The sequence below is a fragment of the Oncorhynchus mykiss genome, chromosome 12, assembly GCF_057628025.1.
Source record: "Oncorhynchus mykiss isolate SJ-2025 chromosome 12, ASM5762802v1, whole genome shotgun sequence".
NCBI lineage: Eukaryota > Metazoa > Chordata > Actinopteri > Salmoniformes > Salmonidae > Oncorhynchus > Oncorhynchus mykiss.
The window spans coordinates 54,103,194-54,119,582 of NC_143033.1; the positions used below are offsets into that span (position 1 = coordinate 54,103,194).

Genomic DNA, 16,389 nt, shown 5'->3' on the forward strand with positions numbered 1-16,389 from the left:
CATAATTGGATGAGGTTGTGAGGCACATGTAGCCATGCGGTTCAAACGATTCAGCTGACAAGACCTATTCTCCTATTCTCTTTTATTGTATACATTCTGAGCAGGGTATATCAAAGGCTAAATCACTATGAATACATTTATTCCTTCACATTTACATGTATGTGTACTGTGTGTGTATGGCTGCGTATGTATGTGTGTGTGTGTGTGTGTGTGTGTGTGGGGGGGGGGGGGGGGGGTGTAGTGCATGCATTTATCACTGTATGTATGTACTGTATGATGTGGAGGGGAAAGGGGGGGGGCCTAAACAACTGCGAAATCTCTTCACCAACCCATCAGTGCACACTTTGGCTGGCTGTTGTGTGTGAGAGGTAGTTCATTGAGTTTGACTGAGGGTCCATGCAATGAGTGAGACAATTAGCCTAATGAAGTGCAGAAGCAGCAGGGAAATCACACTCAGTGCCCAAGTAACAGTTGCTCAGTGAATATTCATGGAGCTGGCAGTTTTGATATACATAAGGCACAGCATCGCTGAATACCAATCATTGCATTTTCCACAAAACACCACCGCTCCCTTAGGGTGAGCACACGCTAATCATGATAATTTCTGATATAATTTTTGGACCGGCTCTCTCACATATGTAACATCTGCCATTGTTGTGGCCATCCAACAGGCCAATTATTAAGCAGCCATTTCTCAGAAACATATCACACCCTTAATGTGCTAGGGTCATGCTACAGAGTAACAGCGTATGGATGACTTCTATAAGAGCAAACACAGTATATAACACTTGGGGAGGAAATGGATTGAGGACTCTTTTCTCATGTGACTCAATATACTGGTTCCTTGTTGAATCAGTCCTAAGCAAGTCAAGGATAGTGGAAATTTAAAAAATGGTGGAAAAAAATAATATTTTCATGCTGTTTACTGTAATGGCAAGTGAATTTGCATTGATTTGCATTTGACGAACAACTAGTGTATTGACAGTTTTGCTTGACATTGTGGAGGTAATGCAATCCAAAAATGTCTAAATACCACTGTTTACTTTTTACATTCTACAGAGTGGTCACTCACGGTAACTAAAATTCCCATTTAAAGCAGCAATCAATGTAAATTACGCATTGAGATAAGCATACAGTGGATCTTGATTAAGAAAACAAATCAGATATGTCTCTATGAAAATGTTCTCATTGATTATAAGTCAGGGAAGCGCTTTGGGACATTTGTGTTTCCATTCATTAGAGCTGGCCACTGACAGTATCACAGTAATCTGATGATAGGAGGGGTGAATTAGGTTTTCATTTTCTCTATCATCACTCACCATGTCAGAGAGCACTGCGAAAAACAAACGGTCAATCACCATGTATCAGATGGACGTCGAATTATACAACATTAGACAACATGGCCCGCAATCCTCTACAGCCAACAGGATAGCCAGTTGGACAGGCAATGTATGACTCAACACTGCCATCTAGAGATTCTCTAATAATATCCTAGCCCCATCAAAAAATGACATTTTCAAGAGTTAATTTGACCATATACAACATCTCAACTGTAATTTATAGACATGCATTAACCCCAAACTGCATCAGGTCTTAAATTGGGACATTCTTACTGACCTTACTTACTGTAAACAGAAACCTTAAAAGCTCTCTGGGTCTCCCTAGAGGGGGCACCTGGGCCCATTGTTGAGAATTAAGTTGGCGTACCAATAAACTGGAGACATGTTTTGAGGTTTTTGGAATCATTCCTAAAACATTAGGACCTGAAACTGAGCGCTTGATCATCACCACTCAAAACAAAATCATCAACATGAGCCTAAAAATGGCTGAAGTATTCCTGTAGGCCTATGACCTTTAAAAGCAATTTCTTTACAACCATGCATTAACTTCAATGCATCATTTAAAACAAACATTTTATTAAAAATAACCACACAAATGGTTTCTAAGGTGTTATGGGTAAGATTTTTTATAGTCGGAGACACTGTCCCTATGGCAGCTGTGTCACCCTCCCGAGGCCAGAGTTCTACTGTGAAGGACTTACCAGGGCCACAGGGGTGTGTGAAAAACTCTGAGACCCTGTTGAGATCTATCAAACACATCTGTGTCTGTGTAAATCTGTGAAACAATGGAAATTAAAGTAGATTTCTATCAAATGTAAAGCATGAAATCCCCACATTGCCTTTATATAATTGGTTTGATTCTTTATGAGAGCGTGAGTAAGTAAGTCATAAGACACAGAGTGAGTCACCTTCCATGGGGCTCTTAGAGATCATCAGAAAACATGCAGGGTGGAAGAAACTTGTGTCTGAAAATGAACGATTTAGCAGACGTATTATAAAGTAAATGTGGAAGATGTGAAAAAAGGTGAACAAATTGTTATCAACAATAACAAGACACCATGGTCTGACAACTTAGATGGAAAATGACTGAGGATAATAGCGGACGATATTGTCACTCCTATATGCCATATCTTACATTTAAACCTACTAGAAAGTGTGTGCCCTCAGGCCTGGAGGAAAGCAAAAGTTATTCCCTTACCTAAGGATAGTAAAAAAAACTTTACTGGCACAAATAGCCGAACAATCAGCCCGTTACTGACCCTTTGTAAACTTTCAGAAAAAATTGTGTTTGACCAGATACAATGCTATTACACAGTAAACAAACTGACAACAGACTTTCAGCAAACTTATAGGGAAGGAAATTCAACAAGCACAGCACTTACACAAATGACTGATAATTGTCTGAGAAAAGTAGATGATAAAAATATTGTGGGGACTGTTTTGTTACACTTCAGTACGACTTTTGACATCTTCGATCACAGTCTGTTGGTGGAAAAACGTATGTGTTATGGCTTTACACCCCCTGCTAATGGAAGCCTCTCCAACAAAATCAAGGTAGAATCAGGAATTCCCCAAGACAGCTGTCTAGGCCCCTTACCCCTTACTTACAAGCCCTTAAACAACAATGCAGTTCAAGAAATAGTGAAGGGAAATGTTTACAAAAAAAATTAATAAAAAGTAACACAGTAAAATAACAATACCTAGGCTATATACAGGGGGTACCGGTACCGAGTCAATGTGCCGGGTTACAGGTTAGTCGAGGTAATTTGTACATGTAGATAGGGATGAAGTCACTATGCATAATTAATAAACAGTGAGTAGCAGAAGTGTAGAAATAAAGGGGGGAGGGTGGGTCAATGTAAATAATCCGGGTGGCCATTTGATTAATTGTTAAGCAGTCTTATGGCTTGGGGGTAAAAGCTGTTCAGGAGCCTTTTGGACCTAGACTTGGCACTCCGGTACCGCTTGCTGTAGTGTCGCAGACAGAAAAGTCTATGACTTGGGTGACTGGAGTCAATTTTTTGGGCCTTCCTGACACCGCCTAGTATATAGGACCTGGATGGCAGGAAGCTTGGCCCCGGTGATGTACTGGGCCGTACACACTACACTCTGTAGCGCCTTACGGTGCCGAACAGTTGCCATACCAGGCGGTGATGCAACCGGTCAGGATGCTCTCAATGGTGCAGCTGTATAACTTTTTGAGGATCTGGGGATACATGCCAAATCCTTTCAGTCTCCTGAGGGGGAAATGGTGTTCTCATGCCCTCTACACAACTATCTTGGTATGTTTGGACCATGATAGTTTGTTAGTGATGTGGACACCAAGGAACATGAAACTCGCGATCCGCTCCACTACAGCCTCGTTGATGTGAATGGGGGCATGTTCGGTTCTCCTTTTCCTGTAGTCCACATTGAGGGAGAGTTTTTGTCAGGGCACCACACTGCCAGGTCTCTGACCTCCTCCCTATAGGCGGTCTCATCATTGTCGGTGATCAGGCCTTCCACTGTTGTGTCATCAGCAAACTTAATGATGGTGTTGGGAGTCGTGCTTGGCCACGCAGTCGTGGGTGAACAGGGAGTACAGGAGGGGACTAAGCACACACCCCTGAGGGGCCCCCATATTGAGGACCAGCGTGGCAGATGTGTTGTTGCTTACCCTTATCACCTGGGGGCGGCCCGTCAGGAAGTCCAGGATCCAGTTGCAGAGGGAGGTGTTTAGTCCCAGGGTCCTTAGCTTAGTGATGAGCTTTGTGGGCACAATGGTGTTGAACGCTGAGCTGTAGTTAATGAACAGCATTCTCACATACGTGTTCCTTGTCCAGGTGGGAAAAGGGCAATGTGGAGTGCAATAGAGATTGCATCTGTGGATCTGTTGGGGCGGTATGCGAATTGGAGTGGATATAGGGTTTCTGGGATGCTGGTGTTGAGCCATGACCAGCCTTTCACAGCACTTCATAGCTACTGCTGTGAGTGCTACGGGCGGTAGTCATTTAGGCAGGTTACCTGTTGCTTGCCTCAAAATGAGCATAAAATGTATTTAGCTATTCTGGTAGGCCCGGACAAATCATCCACTAAACCCTAAACCTCAAATAAATATTGTAATGAATAATATGGCAATTGGGCAGGTTGAGGAGACTAAACTGCTTGGAGTAACCCTGGATTGTAACCCTGGATGGTCAAAACATATTGATACAACAGTAGCTATGATGGGGAGAAGTCTGTCCACAATAAAGCGCTGCTCTGCATTCAGCACTACCCACAAGGCAGGTCCTACAAGCCTTAGTTTTGCCGCACCTGGAATACTGTTCAGTTGTGTGGTCAAGCGCCACAAAGAGGAACTTGGACAATTTCAATTGGCTTAGAACAGGGCAGAGGGGCTGGCCCTTGGACGTACACAGAGAGCTAACAATAATATGCATGTCAACCTCTCCTGGCTCAAAGTGGAAGAGAGATTGACTTCATCACTATTTGTATTCGTGAGAGGCATTGACATGTTGAATGCACCAAGCTGTTTGCTTGAACTACTGGCACACAGCACGGACACCCATGCATACCCCACAAGACATGCCACCAGGGGTCTCTTCACAGAACAGACTATGGGAGGCGCACAGTACTACATAGAGCCATGACAACATGGAACTCCATTCCACATCAAGTAACAAGCAGTACATTTTGATTAAAAAAAATATAAAAATACACCTTATGAAACAGCAGGGACTGTGAAGCAACACAAACATAGGCAGACACATGCATACAAACACATGATAACATATGTACTACACACACGGATTTTGTGTTGTAGATATGTGGCAGTAGAGTAGGGGCCTGAGTGCACACACTTAATACGTTGTGAATGTATTGTAATGTTTTTAAAAAAAATGCATAACTGCCTTAATTTTGCTGTATAATTTTGCTGTATATCCTGTACATCTATCCTGTACATCTCCATATTTCCTATAGACTAATAGGGACTGGGATACAAAACAATGACCCATTGCCATCAGGATGGGGCATTAGTGTCATTTTCCTTCATTCTGAAAACATAATCCAAACAATTCGTAAAGATCTTCAATCTCTCAACATAGAGACTGATGTTATACAGTAGAGCAGGGCTCTCCAATCCAGTTCCTTGAGAACAGTTTTGTAGTGTTGTTTCGCTGCAACCCTAATCTAGCGCATTGGACTCTAATAATTAGCTTGTTGATCAGCTGTATCAGGTAGGTTAAAACTGGGGTTGGAGCGGAAACCTACAGGAGGGTAGCGCTCCAGGACCAGGATGAATGACCACTGCAGTAGAGAAAAATATGGTTTTGGTTCCACCATCCAGTCATTACAGGATGAACTCCAAAAACCACAAACCATTGTTTCTGGCTGAAAGCATGAAATAATAATAAAAAAGGATGTATCGACCTATATTTTATTTAGATAGTGGCCAATAAAACCACACAAGCACCACCCTTTTCCAATTGATCAAGAATTTCAACATGACAAAAGAACAACATTGGGACTTTTAAGAAGTACAAAAAAAATGACAGTATACTTGGCCATAAAAGAGTAGCACTGTAAATGGCTCTTGGTTGCTTGAAATGCAAAGTATTCCCTTGTGTATAGTATGTTGAAATAGAAAAGCACTCAATTTAAATTTTGAATTATTCATTATTCTTAGGAAGACTATATAAAATGGCATCCCTTCAGGAGCTCAGGTTTAGCATAAAAACAAAGGTATAGGAAAACTGAGAAAAACCACTGATGACCATAAAACCGTGCCTTTCAGGTGACACCTTTGTGCGAAACCAAAATTCACACCCACATTGTAGTCAAAGTGAACAGTAAAAGACTAAAACTATGACAATAGTTATTCAATGCACTCTAGTGTGCCATATAACCCTGCAGCCAAAAAACAAGCTCAACAATGCATCATAGCCTTGAGGTGAAAAACAGAAAACCGATCAAATACAAACTTCATGAGAATAATGGGTAAGAGACTGAAAATCTCCTAGGATCTGTGAGATACTTTTCTTGTGTGGTTTGACCGGCCTGTAGTACAATACCATTAAACACAGCTGACAGCTTTGTGACGCCTATTCTGTTCGTGAAAAAATGTGGATACACAAAGTCTTAACAGTTTTTGGCGTTTCTAGGGAGTTTTTCCTAGCCACCATGCTTCTACAACTACATTGCTTGCTGTTTGGGGTTTTAGGCTGGGTTTCTGTACAGCACTTTGAGATATCAGCTGATGTAAGAAGGGCTATATAAATAAATTTGATTTGACAGCACAGTAGGCTGGAGCCCTGCAGTGCGGTTTTGATCTTGAACAACAAACTATTTTACAATAAAATTAAAACCTCACAAATATCTATTTCTTTTTAAAAATTCATTTTGGACATAACTTGACTGTGTGCAGTGTGTACACAGCTGTCATCGCACAGGCACTTTGACAGCCCAAAGTTTTAAATCACACAAGCTACAAAACCAACACAGCCCTGATCACATGGGGGGGGGGGGGGGGGCTGGGAAATACAATTGAGAATGCCACAAGGCAGAGTTTTGGTCAAGCAGCACCTCATGTTTCAGCAATTTAAATTGTTCTAAGGAAGACCTAACAGGACAGAAAATGGAGTGAAAATGATTGCAGGTTTATAAAACATGTATTTTCAGAGTTGTAAGGAGACCTCTGAGTACCCAGATGTGTATGTATGAATGAGAGGGCTGTTGATATTAGAGATAGATTAACTATGCAACAAGGTCTTATTCTAACAACTCAATTTCAAGTCACCTGCTTCAGTTGAATAAAATTGAAAATACCTGTGCAAAACATTTTCTGAAGGCCTCAAAGCTCAAAAAATCTCAAACAAAAACACAAACAGAATAAAGAACAAGCTTTACATTAAATATAAGATTGCAGTGGTCCGTGGATGGGTCCTTAGTCCTGAATCGAAATGGTTTGGAATTGATACTCTACAACTGACCCCTGTCGGCAGGTGTAAAAGTGGAATGAAACTGACAGGGTTTCTGGCCACACCACTGCACTGTGATGTGGGTGCAGCACAGCAGCGCTTCTTACTGGTCGTCAAGTTAGTTGGGTTTGCTGGGCCGTTTTCCTGCATGGTGTAGATGACAGACAGACAGAGACAGTTCAGAAGACAGAGATGAGGGCAAACACCCCATAGAGGAGGGCACAGGGGTACGCCACCAGAAGTTGCTGTCCGTCCATGGCAAGGGCCGAGATGAAGATCTTGGAAGCGGAGAAACTGCACCAGCCAATTATCGTGGCTGCGATGATTATTCCAAACATGCCTCTGAAAAAGGTCAAGAAAAGCCAGTTAGGTAAAAAAATTGTGCAATTTAAATTGTCCACAAACAAAGAGCTCATATTATGTTGTGCACCACCTGACACTTACAATCCACAGATCTGCTCTATATAATGTGACAGAGTACTTTACTAAACTGACCTAACCTCTATTCTCAGGCCCATGTTTGTTCTTACTGTAAAGAGAAGATGATTCCGAAGCTGGCAAGGAGGATCATGGGTAGAAGGCAGTAGCCCAGTACACTGGCGACACAGCCAAACGACACACCTGTCATGCTCATTAGGTTGAGGAGACAGTACATCCCCAGGCAGCCGATGACGCTGATGCCATACACATAGCCAAACTGGATCTTTCCTGTCTGTAGCAGATAAACAGAGACAGGAACATATTGACAACTCATCAGCCATCTGCATTTACAGTAATTTCTTCCCAAGGCAGACAATGCTATTGCACAAGGTATAATGACAAATACATACAGATACCATGTAAGTGTTCAAGTGCTGTACTACATCAGTAATAGAATAGTTCTTACCAGAAGTAAGGTGGCTCCGAAGGCCAGACAGAACACCATGGGCCCAGCCAGGTCAGTCTCGTTCATAATGTTACCATCTGCTGCCTTCATGGGGTGGAGCACTGTCAGGGTCTTCTGCCAGATGTGGTCAAAGTTAATGCCCAATTCTGTGAGGTAGAGTAAAAGCATGAAATGATATTAAAGCAATGTCAGATATAAGTGAAAGGGTTGGTTGAGAGAAGGGAAAACTCATTCTTACAATATAATCAGAAAAAAAGAGAATCATACAATTCTCTATACCTCCTAGAATGACACCTTTTCAGTTTAATAAGGAAATGACAACCAACAAAAACTTCTTTCACTACGACACACCAATGTATCAGATGAATGCTCATCTCCAAAATAAGACCTTACTTGGAGTAATTTATTAGCTTAGCAGGATGGCCCTGGTGATCCCCGACTGCTGACCCATTTAGTGCACACAACTGGGTCACTCTACTGGTTTAACTAGGTCTTCTTGTCACAGGGGAGGGCAACATGGACACATATCCCACTAAACCCATCATAGTGCTCCCCCATAGAGATGTATAGAGATCACAACTTTGCATCTGTCCCGTTATGGCATCTGAGCACGTGGGCAGCGCCATTGAGGCCATCTCAAGTTTGGAGTAGACTATTTTCTTCTACTACTTCTTTAGTAGGTAAACACACAAAGGTACATAATGGAGTGTGTTGTTTGAATAGGTATGAAGCCAAGTTTGGCGATTTACTGCCACCCGCATTTATGGAACGTTTCCTCACACGTATAATTAATTGACTGATCCCTCCTGATGACCTGGATGGAATTATGTGATCCTTCCTTAAACCATAGGAAGTCCAACCCAGTTAACCACTTCAAAATTGTGAAAGTCCTTAATGGTGCTGCCCATGCCAAAATGGGCTTTTGGGCACTGGAGTCCTCTATAGATCTTGATGTGCTCCCAAGCCAAAAGGATATGACTTGTTCATTTCTCTAGTCGGAATGTGGACAATCAGAGCCCAGGGCGGTATATGGCTGGGAAAACATACTGTACCTCAAACTTGGGATGGAATACACTATATATACACAAAAGTATGTGGACATCGCTTCAAATGAGTGGATTCAGCTATTTCTGCCACACCCGTTGATGACAGGTGTATAAAATCGAGCACACAGCCAAACATTCTCCATAGACAAATATTGGCAGCAGAATGGCCTTACTGAAGAGGTTATCGCATTTCAAATGTGGCACGGCCATACGATGGTGCCACATCTACAAGTCAGTTCGTCAAATTTCTGCCCTGCTAGAGCTGCCCCGGTCAAAGGTAAATGCTGTTATTGTGAAGTGGAAAGGTGCAACAATGGCACAACCGCGAAGTGGTCTGCCACACAAGCTCGCAGAACGGGACCGCCGACAGCTGAAGCGCATAAAAAGAGTCTGTCCTCGGTTGCAACACTCACTACCTAGTTCCAAACTGCCTCGAAGCAACATCAACACAGAAACTGTTCGTTGGGAGCTTCATGAAATGGGTTTCCATGGGCGAGAAGTCGCACACAAGCTTAAGATAAACATTGTCAATGAAAAGCATCGGCTGGAGTGGTGGTGGAGGAATAATGGTCTGGGCTAAGCCCCTTAGTTCCAGTGAAGGGAAATCATAACGCTACAGCATACAAGGAGATTCTAGGTTATTCTGTGCTTCCAACTTTGTGGCAACCGTTTGGGGAAGGCCCTTTCCTGTTTCAGCATGACAATGCCCCCGTGCACAAAGCAAGGTCCATACAGAAATGGTTTGTTGTGTGGAAGAACTTGACTGGACTGCACAGAGCCCTGAACTCAACCCCAGAGCATGTGTCCACATACACTACATGACCAAAAAGTATGCTAAGCAATGCTTTATCCACCCATTGGATTCCATGAAAATGCAGTGCCTAGGGTTGTGGTGAGTAGCTACCAAAAGTCTAGTTGAATCCGATGGGTTGCTTTAGCATTAGCTAACCTAGCATGTTGACAAAAACGGCAGACAAATATTTCAATCTTCTTGATTCACCTTTCATCGTTTTGATTAGGAGCTATATTAAATCTATTGCTGAAGGGTTACAGATCGCACAATAGAAATGTAAAGGTAATTTCCGATTGAGCCGACATATGCAGCGTTACCAGTGCCTGCAGTCTCCACTAATGCGGGAACATTTCAATTTTAATCACGCTGTAACACAGAACTTCCGTGATACAGATGAAATAGAGCCCTAGGAGTACAACGACATATCCCATCCCTGGATTTGAGGACCATATACTGTGCTGGGCTCTGGCTGTCCATAACCCGGCATAGCACTGATCCGACTCGAGAGAAATGAACAAGAGTTGGATCCTTTTGGCTATGTGCTCCCCTGGCCACTCATACCTTGAGAAATGTGTCTTCATTCCCCCAATCCCTAGTATGAAGCTCCTATGCTTCAGAGTAAGTCAGAGGTAAAGATCAAATCTAAAAGCTCCACCTGGCTTCAACTAGCCAATCCTCTCAGATCAACAAAAGTGCTTAGGGAGGTAGAGGAAAAAGCTTGATTTGTGATCAAGCAATTGAGTTAGCATTCTTTACCACCCCTTTCCCTATGGAGTCTCACCACTTGGTTATCCTTACCCTCCAGCAGCGGGGGCTCGTCATCAAAGCTGCTGCCGTACATGGACTGTGTGGGGGAAGGTGTGAAGGCTGGTGTGGGTTGGTAGATCTGGCCTGTGTAGGGCTGCTGGGGTTGCATCATCCCTGGGGCTGAGTATCCCATCGGTTGGGAGTAGTCATACTGACCCCTAGGGGGGGAAACATAAGCACACTTCTCAGAAAACCTTCATGGCTTTGTTAAAAACACTATGACTCAAGCTAGTAAGCAACACATAGGGAACAATACTAACAAAACAGGCCATTGAGAGACATTGAGGGAAAAAATGCATTGTTTTCAAATTGTTGACAGGCATGTGTATTTTCAGAGCACGGTGAGTTAGAGTAACTGGGGTCAATGCAATTTTAACAAGTTGACAAAACATACTGTTTGTAGGGGTCTTCTGTGTTACTGTAGCCATATCCAGCAGTTTGGCCTTGGTCATCTACACTGTAGCTGGACTGGTAGAAATCTGTGTTGAAGTTGTCAAAGCCTGACATTTTTGACCGTCTGCAAAAAATAAATAGTTCATGAGCATTGTACAGCTGGAGGAGAAAATTGTGTAAACAGTATTCAATTGATGGCTAGTTTAGCACCACTTGATGCATTGGTATCTGGGAAGTTAGTGTGTATTGCTGCCCTTATTCCTGGTATGTTTATTTTCATGTAGATACGTTTGCTCGCTAGAAACGTAGCATCAAGGGGAAAGCCATTCGATGCACCAAATATACTTGCCCTTGTCATCGGTGGCTAGACAGTCTTACTTACCACTAGCTAGCTAAGTTACCTTCCAATCTTAACGGTAGTGGCAAACTTATCTATATTCAGGAATATAGTGAACATATACCTGGTTGGTTAACAAACTATCCAACTAGCTACCCAACTCTAACGTTTGTTACCTGGCTGTCTAATGTTTGTTTCCAACGGTATTCCCGCTTGATATTTAACTTTAGCTAACTAGCCATTTAGCTAGTGATGAGCTAGCCAACCAACATTCTAGATAAATCAAATTTGATGTCACATGTGCCGAATACAACAGGTCAGGTGTCGACTTCACCGTGAAAAGCTTACTTACGAGCCCTTTCCCAACAATGCAGTTAAAAAGCAACAAATATGTTCAAACTAAAACAATAAGGAGACGAGCTAAACTATGAAAACCGGTGCCAAGTCAATGCGCTGGGGTACGAGGTAGTTACAGAAATATGTACAGTAAAAGTCAAAAGTTTGAACACATTTACTCATTCAAGAGTTATTTTTTTCATATATATTTTTTTACCATTTCCTACATTGCAGCGTAATAGTGAAGATATCAAAACTATGAAATAACACATATGGAATCATGTAGTAAACAAAACAAAAAAAAGTGTTAAACAAATTAAAATATATTTTGTTTTTGAGATTCTAAGTAGCCACCCTTATTCCGGGTATGTTTCTTTTCATGTGGATACGTTTGCTCGCTAGAAACGTAGCATCAAGGGGAAAGCCATTCGATGCACCAAATATACTTGCCCATGTCATCTGTGGCTAGACAGTCGACGCCTGATGCCTTTGCCTTGACAGCTTTGTACACTCTTCGCATTTGCTCAACCAGCTTCATGCGGTAGTCACCAGGAATGAATTTAAATTAACAGGTGTGCCTTGTTAAAAGTAAATGTGTGGAATTTCTTTCCTTCTTAATGCGTTTGAGCCAATCAGTTGTGTTGTGACATGGTAGGGGTGGTATATAGGGTTGCAAAATTCCGGTAACTAAATTTCCAGGTTTTCCAGAAATCCCATTTGTTAGATTCCTGGATTTCCTGTTTATTCTAGTTTTTCTACCAGGATTTCTGGAAAACCTGGGAATTTTGCAACCCTAGTTGTATACAGAAGATATCCCTATTTGGTAAAAGACCAAGTCCATATTATGACAAGAACAGCTCAAATAAGCAAAGAGAAACAACAGTCCATCCTTACTTTAAGACATGTTAAGTCAATGCGGAAAATTAAGAAATTCAAGTAACAGACATCAACTGTTCAGAGGAAACTGTGTGAATCGGGCCATGGTCGAATTGCTGCAAAGAAAACACTACTAAAGGGCACCAATAAGAAGAAGAGACTTGCTTGGGTCAAGAAACACGAGCAATGGACATTAGACCGGTGGAAACCTGTCCTTTTGATCTGATGAGTCCAAATTGAGATTTTTAGTTTCAACCACCGTGTCTTTGAGACAGAGTAGGCGAACGGATGACCTCCGCATGTGTGGTTCCCACAGTAAAACATGGAGGAGCTGTGATGGTGACACTGTCTGTGATTCATTTAGAATTCAAAGCACACTTAAATAGCATGGCTACCACAGCGATACGCCATCCCATCTGGTTTGCGCTTAGTGGGACTATAATTTGATTTTCAACAGGACAATGAAGCAACACACCTCCAAGCTGTGTAAGGGCTATTTGACCAAGGAGGAGAGTGATGGAGTCATTCATCAGATGACCTAGCCTCCACAATCACCCGACCTGAACCCAACTGAGATGGTTTGGGATGAGTTGGACCGCTGAGTGCTGGAAAAGCATCCAACAAGTATTGAGCATATGGGAACTCCTTCAAGAGACTGTTGGAAAAGCATTCTCATGAAGCTGGTTGAGAGAATGCCAAGAGTGTGTAAAGCTGTCAAGGCAAAGGGTGGCTACTTTGAATATAAAATATATTTTGATTGTTTGGTTACTACATGATACCATGTGTGTCATTTCATAGTTGAGGTGTAGAATGTATTAAATAGTAAATATATTTAACCCCTTGAATGAGTTGTGTCCAAACTTTTCAATGGTTCTGTTATGTAAATGTCAAAAACATTTATTCATTTGCTAAAATGCAACCTGTTGTTGCTTTGTCATTATGGGGTATTGTGTGTACATCGATGAGGGGGAAAAAACAATGTAATACATTTTAGAATAAGGCTGTAACGTAACAAAATATGGAAAAAGTCAAGGGGTCTGAATACTTTCCAAATGCACTGTATTTATGACAAATGTAAAACAATACAACCACGCATGTAGAAAGTACATTTACAATCATCGATGACGAAAGTTCTTATTTCCATTGTGGACACTTCATACCCCTCCACAACTGACGTGTAGCACCCACGTTGGTGATGCCTCTGCTGCTGCTACAGCGCAGAAAGCTCACCGCACATCAGTCTAGAACAGTAGTCATCACTACTAAGAGCTCTGACACTTTCAGAATGGGGCTCAGGTCTTTGATCAAGCAACCGGGGCTGAGATGCATCTTTTAAACGCAAACTTCAGCCAGCTAATAATTTAGCGAAGCCAGACAAGTCAACATGCCATCAGACCTGCAACTCCGTGGATATAAATAACCAGATATCCAAACAACTTATTAAAAACAAAAACGCTGATTAAGAAACACTTAGCTACAACATTTACAGAGTTCGTTAGGCTGCTTTACAACGCCATGGCAACCACACAAACAACGTTAACCTAACGTTAGCTAGCTGGCAAGCACGTTTGTTAAACAGGTGGGGCAATATTTGATTAAATTTGCCGTCTAACGTTAGCTGGTTAGCTAGCTAGTTTACTAAAACTGGTATTTAACGTCAGCTAGCTAACTAGCCAAATGTATTCCAGGTTAGCTAGCTAACTGGACGCCTAACTAGTTTACGTAGACAATCAGGGTGGCTAGCTAACGTTGGCTAGCTAGTAAGCTAGAGCAGACTAATAAAGGAATGCAGCCTGTTAATTTACCCCACTGATTACCATACTGCACTACCTATAGTATCAGTCTGGAAATGATATCTAGTTACAATTGACAGCCGTGCAGTTATAATGTAACGTTAAGCTCGCGGGATCAGGCGGCTTCGCGACGCTAAAATGAATGTGGGCCTCGACACAATATTTAAAAAAGCTATCAAAAAAAAAAGCGTTTTACTATTACATGGATTTTACTAAGCAATACTAACCGCTGTTACCTGCAACGATGAACAATTCAACACTGGACTCCGCCAACTTCGTTGCTAGATACGTGTCACGAGAAAACTAAAGGAATGGTTTCCGGGTCTTCTTCTTCTATGGTATTTGGCGGTTAGGAAATATACGTTAGAGGTGCATGGTGCCACCTACTGTGTGGGGTGAAAACTGGGGAACTTTAACGCAGAAAAACAGGGAAATAGGGAAAGGGTGAAGAAGGTTGGATGGGGAGCGTCGCTACTCATTTACCGCCCCCATTACCTCCATTCACAATTATGTCAAGTTTCTTATATTTCTTGATGATTTGACTTGTACAATTTATCACCTATGCAATAAACGCAACAAAATCCACCTTCACTATCAGTACTTCAGGACCCCTTAATCAATGAAAAAACACTCTGCAGGCTGAGGGGCATTTATTGCACTTGCTCCTTCAGCTATTTGCACTGCCTCTGCACAGGAGACCTGGTGGACAGCCCAGATATTTGCTATTTCAACCTCCTCCGCCCTTACCGGGCACTCCTGGAAGTTGGGAGCATGGTTCTCACCACAATGGCACACTGTATCCACTGACTCTTCCACAACATATTTATTCCATCTGCACAAACTTGCCATGTGGCCAAACATTTTACATTTAAGACACTACAATGGGCTATTCATGGTTTTGACCCTTTCCGCACTGCTCTCACCATGGAAACTTCAATCTGTCTCACTCGTACAGGACATTTCTGATCCCACATAATTGAAATACGACACACTCTTTTGTCCCATGCCCATCTGCACACCTCATAATCTCCCTCCTACATTCTGGCGTTTGAAACACTGTAGTGGGTTCGGAATCAAAAAAATCACAGGACTTTATCCGGCAAACACTTTGCATCAAAACTCAAGACAGACTTGGTATCCTCAGTCTCTTGCTCACCACCGGGTCTGCGTTGCACCAAACAGCGTGTATCACAGACACCGGGGATCCCCATTGGGGATTGGGCTAGTAACTGAAAGGTTGCGAGATTGAATCCCCAAGCTGACAAGATAAAAATCTGTCACTCTGCCCCTGAACAAGGCAGTTAACCCACTGTTCCTAGGCAGTCATTGTAAATAAGAATTTGTTCTGAACAAACTTGCCTAGTTAAATATTTTTTTAAATAATTATCTCTCCTTTCAGCTGTACTCTGCTCCAGAGAGCAAAACAGAATACATGTTTCATCCTGAGGCTTGAAACGTGCAGTGCCCTCCATCTGAGCACCAGACAAAAAAAAAATCAATAGAAGTCTACCCTTGAATATTTTGACCGAATTGACAGAATTCTATGCAAAAAGGTTTTTATTTAACGTACAATGTGTAGAAACTATGAGAATAGAAAGGTTCCTAACTTTTGTATAACATCACAGCAGAAAAATATACAGCAGCTAGAAATTAAAAGTGGATGTTCTTCAGAAGTAGATGGGAGGGGTTGAGGGTAGTTGAGGGCTGAGACTAAAAACAAAACAAGATAACTATAAATATACCGTGTCCGTAAAATGTACAGTACATTCGGAAAGTATTCATACCCCTTGACTTTTTCCACATTTTGATACATTTTTGAATAAGG

The 16,389-nt window shown here is 42.1% G+C and overlaps 1 protein-coding gene across 2 annotated transcripts; it reads right to left on the bottom strand.

The window, feature by feature from the left end:
* Positions 1-5,741: 5,741 nt before the first annotated feature.
* Positions 5,742-14,913, bottom strand: yipf5 (Yip1 domain family, member 5). 2 transcript variants are annotated; one of them, XM_036937782.2, is made up of 6 exons: positions 14,801-14,913; positions 11,224-11,346; positions 10,821-10,987; positions 8,184-8,329; positions 7,828-8,009; positions 5,742-7,639 (listed from the first exon to the last, which is right to left on the bottom strand). In XM_036937782.2, exons 2-6 carry the CDS (start codon positions 11,334-11,336, stop codon positions 7,477-7,479), a joined length of 771 nt encoding a protein of 256 aa, XP_036793677.2. In that variant the 5' UTR covers positions 11,337-11,346; positions 14,801-14,913; the 3' UTR covers positions 5,742-7,476. The 2 variants fall into 2 exon arrangements, with proteins under 2 accessions (XP_036793677.2, XP_036793678.2); XM_036937783.2 differs by having other exon boundaries at positions 14,792-14,908.
* Between the last annotated feature and the right edge of the window lie 1,476 nt (positions 14,914-16,389).